The sequence below is a fragment of the Gossypium hirsutum genome, chromosome D04 (genome assembly GCF_007990345.1).
Source record: "Gossypium hirsutum isolate 1008001.06 chromosome D04, Gossypium_hirsutum_v2.1, whole genome shotgun sequence".
Taxonomy (NCBI): Eukaryota; Viridiplantae; Streptophyta; class Magnoliopsida; order Malvales; family Malvaceae; genus Gossypium; species Gossypium hirsutum.
Window position 1 is genome coordinate 38,091,700 of NC_053440.1, and position 9,102 is coordinate 38,100,801.

Here is a 9,102-nt window from a genome sequence, read left to right on the forward strand (position 1 = left end):
ATTTTTAAAACATATATAAATATAAAGTACTATAAAAAATATTTATTTAATTATGTACTATAAAAATAATTTATAAGTATAATTAATATAACTTTCTCTCTCTTATTATTAATTATATAATTAAATTATTATCTATATAATATATTTTTTAGTTTCCTAAGGCATTAGAAGTCAATGAGGGCATTATAGGTATTTTAGTTAATTAATTGAGGTATTATCATAACTACCATCTCCTAGAAAAATATATAAGTTACAAAAAATAATATTATATTTTAGATTTTTGAATATTGGTTCTAATGAAGCATTGATTGTTTTACGTCGTTCCTCTTCATTGAAATCTTTGGAAGTTATTATTTTAATTTACAATTGTCTTTTCCAATTTAAGTTTTTTTTTTTTGGTAAAAAACATTTGGATGTATTTGCGTTTAATTTGATAAATGCACTTTAATTTTGAATTAATTTTTGAGACTTTACATTTTCACTTTTATTGTGAGGATAAAATGTAATTATATTATATGTTTTATTCATTTATTCATTATCAATTTGCAGTTACATTTTTCCACTCTTAAGTTACATTCAACTTTAATTGCATTCATGTTTTAGTTACAAATGGATTTTTATTTTTCAAAAAAAAAAAAGAAAACAATCTTCTGTCTTTTAATATTGTTCTGATAATGGATAGATACAAGTAAAAGGTATGAATCCCTGTTGTATAGGTTAGTTTTGAAGCTAATGTATATACTCTTTTGGTATAGGTGATGTTCATTTTATCCATATCTTGCATGAAGGCGTGTGTAGATAAAACTATAACGTTCATGTCATAATAGTAATCTTGAATGTTCAGCCTATTTTACTATTGCACTTGATTTGTATGGCTTGTTATTGTGGCTACCAATAGTTTGTATCTACAAGTTCTAAAACAAAAATTGTTGGTGCTTTACATTTCTCTCTTTTTTTCAACCTTTCACCTTTTGCGTGATTTCCATCCCGGATGGATAAATTTTTCAGAATCTGTTCGTCCGTCGCAGTCAAGCGACAATTTCGAATTTATAAGATTTTGACCTCCCCTTTTTGATTATTTATTTAATATTTTTTTCTAAATCAATCCATAAAACCATAGATCCACAAGAGAACTTTGTGAAGAACCCAAAAAGGTAAACGAAGATCACCCATTACATTAGGGCTGAATTCTAACCATGTTTCTACCCTTCCATTCGTTTCATCTCCACCAAATCTGAAGACTTAATGCTCCCTCATCAATGCAAAGATCTCAAATTATATAAGATAATTAATGATAATTTTTCGTTTGTTCTTTTATGTTTTGGTTGTGAAGATGTAAAAATGAAATTAATGAGACGCATATATATTTTTTTGATAAATCAATGTTGCCTTCAAACTGGATTGAGAAGATGGGATACTTCGGGTAATACATTTTTGGCAGGAATAGATGAAAATATGAACCAAACAACTGCATTTTGTGAACTAGTTGAATTAGATTCCTATTACATTTACCCAAGTTATAGCTTTATGAACTTAAAATCCGCTCCAGAAAACGCAACATATTAAACACGGAAAGGCAAAAATTATGTGGTATTTATATGTACTTATCTATCAGACTTTAACCTTTGAAAGGAAGGAAAACAAAAATGGGAACCATAAAAGCAACAACACTAGTAGACACTCTCAGCACCACAAAAATTAGCATACAAGGGCCGTTTGTTAGACATTTAAGCTAAGGAAAAAGTAAACCTGGATTCTTTAGTCAGGGCTCTACTAATGACACTGCAACTCATAGCTCCATTCATTCACCTTACAGCGTTATTCTTCCATTTCCTAACAAGAAGTCAAGAGCGATGATCAGGTGACAAAACATTGGGACAATGAACCTGAATAAAAATTCGAATCAAAGTACTTTACCACTTTAATACCACCAGACAGTCCCAAGTCCTGAACTGAACTTTCTGACATGCAATTTGCATGCACAATGGGGCCATTGGCTGCACTCCCATCAGTAGTTCCCACCCCACCATCCTTTGATGGGATAGTCAAGAATGCTGCTCCCTTAAACATCCATTCACCCCTGTCCAGGCTAAAATAATCTTCAAATAGCTCGCCACATAACAAGCACGCACACTGATTTTCATCTGCAGGCACCATACGCTCAGCCTTTTCTGTTTTCTTTTCCAACTTGTTCAGAGAACCAGTGCAATCAAATACCAATTGCCCAGGCTTTCCAGCAAGCCAATCATCTGACCTCATGTACCAGCCCCTCAATGCCCTACCAGAACCTCTTGATTCAGTCTTTGTCATTTCATGCCACTCTAAGTGTCTATCAAGCCGTCCCTGAAGCTTAAGTCGAAGACCACATAAGCTGCAACAATGTGGAAGGTCATCCAACAATCCACTGATCACAGATGAATGAAATTCTCTGATTACCTCTGGCCTGAGTTCTAATCCTATCAAGCTTTCTACTTCTGTTGAGGTGGACTGATGTGGGGGAACTGAACATTTTGGAGCAGGTTCATCATAGGATACCTCATTCATTGTGGAGGATCGAGGAGCATCAGACAAACTCTGAATGTCCGAACTCTTGTTCATTGATTCACTTGGCCTCTCAATTTCCGGGCTCTTCTGTATTTGGTTGGGCATCTGAAGAGATGGTAGAGATGCAGCATCCTTCTTTGATACAGATATCAAACCTTTTGCAACTAATGAGCTCAGAAGGTTAGATATTGGATTTGTATCCTTGCTTTCGGCATCAGAAGTTTGCGATGGGGCATTACTAACAAGAGATGAAAGTGGTGGTCCAGGAGGCAGTGGCAACTGTTCTACTTTTTTCTGGGAACTATTCGGAGTAGCTGTTATTGCATCATGGGTTGCATCTGATGAAATTGCAGCATCAATCAAGCCTGAGGTTGTTAAAACAGCTGGAGGACAATTTGGGAGAGGAGGCTGTGAAATTTGCCCAACAACTTGAGAAATCTTAGTTGAAAGGTTGCCAGTAAATGAAGTGCTGGAGAGGATTCCACTCTTCATTACAGCAGCTAATAGACTACTAGTACTTGATAGTTCTGAAGTTTCAATAGCAAGTGGATTAGAACACTCCAATGCACTTCCAAGTGCTGAGGCTGCTTCTACTTTGGAGATCTGAGACGGAAGAGGCTTCTGAGTCTGACCAGAAGTTTCAGCCTGCATGGAGTCTGGTAGGGGTGGCTGTGAAAGGTGATGATGACGGCTAGGAAGCAAAGAAATCGGAGCAGAAGTCTGAGGAGAGTCTCTATGAGACCCAACACTCAACTTTCCTGAAAAATGAGATGGTTTTGGATCAGCCCGAGGCAGGGAAAGAGCTTGCTGATAATCTGGATCAGCCAATTTCTGTAGCTGTTGATGGGTATGGCATGCAGGAAATGAAGGTGAAGGTGAATGCTGGCGCATAGGAGACTGTTCAGGAGGTAATGCAGTTCCTACGGACTTTAAACACTGCTTTCCAGAAGTACCTGTGGATCCTGATGCCACATTCGCCAAAAACACAAAGCCTGGGGTTCCCAAATGGGATGAACCCGTTTGAGGTCGCATTCCTATCCTGGCCAGGGAAGAACTTGCACCAGTAGGCAACCCACCAAGACTAGCAGAATAGCTCTCAGAACGGCTTGAACTAGTAGCAGGCAAACCATCTGTCCATGCGGTAGAAATCTGATGCCCAAAAGAAGGTTTGTCCTTCTGCTCAGTGGATAACGCATCAGCGGAAGTCTCTCTATCAAACCTAGACCCCGCATCATGAATGCTTTGAGGTCTTTGGAGCTGACTTTCAAAATCCTGGCATTGAAAATGTAAACCTGGTTATAAATACATTAGGGGAAAAAATCCTAGAGGAAAGAAATGAAAAAAAAACTAGAAAAGAAAAAAGGGAAATAATCAAACAACCATAATGTTTCTCTTCCATGTAACAAAGGTTTAAAGTAATGCTTATATTACATTACTGTTCATGCAAGCTTACCATTTTTTCTGAAACATCAGGAGTCCAACAATCTTTCCTCGTGTTATCAGAGAAGTTGGCTGCATCATGTTCAGACAACCTAGAGTGCATCTCCCACATAAACTCCTCCTCCTCAGAGTTTTTCCAGCTGCTCAACAACCCACTGCTGTTTCTACTATGTGTTCGGTGTAAACGAGGATCAGCATTCACAGTTTTGGATGCTGAGTAATTTTGAGATCCATGCTTAACGTTGAAACCATTCCTCTGGCTGGGAATAGTCTCAGTAACACTGCCTGTAGCTCCAAACCAAGGCGCATCAAGCCCCTGATCAGTAATATTCCCCCTGGTTCTTCTAACTTCTATGCCAGGAGTCTGTAAAACATCAGAACCATAGTCATAATCACCAACAGCAATTTCTCACAAACAGGCTCATTGTACATGTCTATATGAGAACACTGAATGTGCTGATAATTTTAAGATATGGGCAGAAAGGGATAAGAGAATAAATAGATTATAACATACTTTAAAACACTTCACCTACATTCATTTTAACAGATCCATATGACAGTTCAGCTATGCTGTGTGCTCTATCCGGCCTCTCAGACTCCTTTGAGTTGCCCAAAGTCCCAGCCATATCATTGACCATAACTTTTGCCTTCATCACATAAAACAAAATCAAAAGAAAACCCCTTATAGTACATACATTAAAGATGAAATGAAATCGATGGCTATGAGAAGAAAAAACGGGGCAAGGGCGGCACATTGATACAGATGATCCCATGAAGGACTAGAAAGAAAAGATATAGAGGGACGCTTTAAATTTTAGATATGAATCTTTAAAGATGCAAGTTGAAGAAAAAGAATAGGTTGAGAAAAAAAATTAAAAATGCTTGCATTTTAGAAACATGATCAAACCTCCAACCTCCATAACTGCTTCAGAAATATACCGAATAAAATCAAATCAATATCATGCCAAAAAAAAAGGAGGATTATGGAATTTACCCTGCTTGATTGTTGAAGACGCTGCTTCTCTAGATACTTTGGGTTTACATGAATGCTTTGTGGTGGACGCTGTGATAGTGTATCCGTTCTAGATGTTGTGTTTCCTGAAGACGAACCATTTACCAAAGGAGTGAAGCCAAGTTCCTTTTCGATCACCTGGAGAGTCTGAAGAGGGAATACCCCTTTCCAAGTTCCAAAAAGATGTCGCATACTCTGATGTAAGGGAGGATCAACTTGTCTATATGCTTTGCAAAACACCTAAACCAGCAATCAAAATGTAAAACACCATTACGCTTGCAGCATGAGTATCAAATGCATTCTAGATAAACACACAAGTAACAGAAAAAGAAGGTTTCAGCATTTGGAAGAGTTTGAGACTCTGAGCACAAAGTAAAAGTGAATATCTTTGCTAAAGGATATAATCCTTTCCATAGCATACTCTTCAAACACTTTCTAGATGAACACAGAAGTTACACAAAAAGAAGTTTTCAGCATTTGGAAAAGTTTGAGACTCTGAGCACAAAGTAAAAAAGGATATTCGTTGAAGGATATAATCTTTTTCATAATATAGTCTTCTGCAATTTCTCAGACAACAAACATAAGCACATTACAAGACATTTTCTCAAATGCCCCTAGAGCAACAATGGAGCCAAAGGAAAAAGAATGAAATCCTAACCTCTGATAACCTGGCAGCAAAACATTTAATGTAGTCTCTCCCAATATTCTTTACAATACTATCTAAAAGATAGAGTGATGGCAGCTTTTGGTCACTGGGAACCTGCAAAGTCATTTTTTATCAGCTCTCAAACCACAAAAGCAACCTTCATTGGACTAATTCTTTGCCAAATACTAATCACATCCATACTATCATCAATGCTGTAATGAAAAGAAAGACAGTTGAGGGAGGAATGAGGATTGCAAACAGAAAAATAGGATGAACCAAACCTTTATTCTCCTCATAATGAAAGAAAAAAGTAAAAACTTTCACTAATGAGGATTTTCAGCATTAAATAAAGTTTTTGAATCCATTCCTGCTATCAAAGTTGACCGCCTTTTACCTCATCAACTTAGGCATTTAATTTCATTGACCTAAAATCTGACCCCACCTTATCTAGTTATGATTTCAATTTATCCCCTGTTTTTCATGACTTTCTACCAGCTTCCAGCCTTAATAAATGGCTCCATCACAGAAAAAGCATTCTTTCAGATCCAAGCAATCTGAGGCACCATTATATACTTTGTAGACTTCGAAAGCAGATTTTTATCATTTGCCAACTGAAAATCAAAGAGTGCGGGTAACAACAGGGTGCTCAACTTAAGCATTCACAATGGCATTAGCATTTCTAGTTCTATTTACTCATATCGCCAACAAAAGTAATTTGAGTAGAATAACAAAAGATTGCTAACAAAAGATGATGACAGGCAAGTAGGAAAGCACTATACTCGCTTCAGAAGGAAAAATGAAATGGAGATGAACAAATATGTGACCATATAAGGAAATTGATGTGAGAAACCCAGCTAAAGGGAATAATAGCTTAAAGAGATTCCAAACCAATACACTTCATTAGATATACGTTTCATAACATATGGACTCTTCATATTCCATTTCGACATATGCCTGTAAAGTTTACAATCTCTATAATTCATTGGCCAGCTGTTTACAATTTCCAGGGCGATTAGAAACATATCAGTTCCATGAAAAAATAGAACAGACATCCAATAAAGGAAGATATTTGCAGGCAAAATGGCCTTAGACCGGAATTGCATAGACTACGAAGTCACATCAGGATATACCATTCCTGCATTTGTTAATAAAAGGAAAAAAAAAAAACTTGACCAACATTATTGTACTCATATCACCTGTTAAGATAATATAAAAATTGAACTCAAAAGAACTCTGCGAAACATTTTAACAAACCTATATCGAGACGCACATTGATGACAGCAAAACTAAAAAAAATATCCATTAATCCCAATTTACACTTACAATCCAAATTATCTTTCCTTTTTTTTCCCCACAGTATAGAACTTGCAATTTATTTTCCTGTACAATTCAATTTCAAGAAGAAAGGAAGAGCTTTAACGAATAAGGCACAGCTAAAACTGAGTTCACCTCAAGAATATTAGCGCAGACAGTAGCAGCAATGGCCTTGGCGGCATGAACATTCTCGCCAGCGATTATTGTCAAGTTAGTAATAATTGGTTTCGAGTTAAAAGTGAGCTCAGCTAACGCCGTCTTATACTGGCTAACTAACTCTTGCTGCTGCTGGTGTTGCTGCTGATGTGACACTGGTTGTGGTTCGTAAGCTCCACCGTCGCCACGGATCAAATCATTGGTGCCGGAATCATTGGACCGGAATCTCAAACCAGAGGCGGTAACAACTGGGTTCGCTCGTTGAGAAAAAGGCCGGATATTAGGGTTCGAAGTGAGGTCTTCAGTTAACCGTGGTTTTTTCAAACCAGGTTCTCTTGATCTATCAAATGATCTACGCGGATTCTCCATATAAGCAAATCGAAAACCCTAAATTCCTAAATCGATAATCACTCTTATTTTCATGTACAGTCAAATTAGCAAATCAAATTATCAAAAAGGGGGAAAATTACAATATTACAATAGCCTAAATCGAATCTCTAAAAAACTCCAAAACCTTATACAATAAGGGCACAAAATAAAACCCTATGGATTATCATATACAACAAAAAAGAAAAAAGAAGAAGAAGACTTCTAATTCTAATTCCATTTCCAATTATAATTCTATCTTCTAAAGATAAAGGAGCAGAGAATTCCGATCAAAAGAAAAATGCAGAGAAATTATTTTTGGAAAGAAGAATTTGAAAGAAGAGGGAGAGAGGCCGGGTGGAGATTAAGAAAGGAAGAAGGTTAAAGGGTTTAATTGTAAATATGGAGATTGATTGTTAATATATAGGTTAGTCCAGAAGGTGAGTTGGAGGGTTTAAAATTTGAAACGGAATTCTTTTTTTAAAAAAAAGGGTAAGGACTTTATTTTATGGCCTTCTTTGGGCCGTGTGAATGATAATCCAAAAAACCCAACAATTATTTGTAAATAGATCTCACAATAATATCTATATTTACTAATTATTAAGCTTTTTATTGAGTTTGTATGACATATTAATACTTGGTCAGAAAATTATTAAAAATTATTTTATTTATTAACCAATAAAAATTTGTTTATAATGAGATTTGAACTAAGGACACGATGTATTTAAATTTTTTTCATTTATCATCTAAACTAAAGCAATCTCTTTATTCTTATATGAAATTTTAATAAATATGTTTTTATATGCATTTTTATATATTTGTGTTTATGTTTCGTTTTAGTAACAATTTAGTTTAATTTTTTTCATTTTAATTACGTACATATTTCATGTGTTACTATTAATTAGTTCCAAACTGTACATATTATTATTTATTGTATGTTATTTTTAAACACAATTTTGTATTCCAAATACGTGATTTTCATATGCATACGCATGTGATAAGATTTCTAGTATTTATTATATATATTTCACAATATGAAGGGTGAAAAAAGTATTAAATTATTTGCAATTTGTGATGTTAACAAAATGCAAATTTTCCATCAAAGTAAAATATCCGCATGGAAAAACATATACATTCTAAACATAAATGAAACTTCATGTAGCACCCTATACCCGAATTGATCGTCAAGTCTAAGCTATAATATGTTACATTCGTTTCTGGAGAAATTTCGATCGATTACAAATAAATTTCATCATTATTCATTAATTTATAAGTATTAAGAGCGTAAAACATTATATATATTCATTTTCGGGTCATTTACGAGCTTACGAAACTCAATACCATCCCAAGGTCAAACTAGGACTAAAATGAAAAGTTTTCAAAGTATGCTAGGTGGGTGTCGAGACTTTTAGGACTTTGTGTCGCGAAATTGAAGACAGTAGCCAAGCTTCCCAACTTGAGGATCAAATTGCAAAGGTTTTAAAATAAAACAGGACCGATGTCGCGACCTCAAGCAGAGGACGTGCGACAAGATGGCCTAATGTCGAGACATTTAATGTGAGAAGTCGTGACATCCATGGCAGAATACTAATCCCCTATTTTCCAATAATAACAACTCAACATA

The 9,102-nt window shown here is 35.6% G+C and overlaps 1 protein-coding gene across 1 annotated transcript; it reads right to left on the reverse strand.

Annotated features, from left to right (window-relative positions):
- Positions 1-1,562: 1,562 nt before the first annotated feature.
- On the reverse strand, positions 1,563-7,865 carry LOC121216179 (uncharacterized). The gene is made up of 7 exons (XM_041091523.1): positions 7,092-7,865; positions 5,655-5,756; positions 4,979-5,236; positions 4,518-4,631; positions 3,998-4,348; positions 1,918-3,816; positions 1,563-1,833 (listed from the first exon to the last, which is right to left on the reverse strand). The coding sequence occupies exons 1-7, from the start codon at positions 7,479-7,481 to the stop codon at positions 1,819-1,821; spliced, it is 3,129 nt and encodes a 1,042-aa protein (XP_040947457.1). The 5' UTR covers positions 7,482-7,865; the 3' UTR covers positions 1,563-1,818.
- Between the last annotated feature and the right edge of the window lie 1,237 nt (positions 7,866-9,102).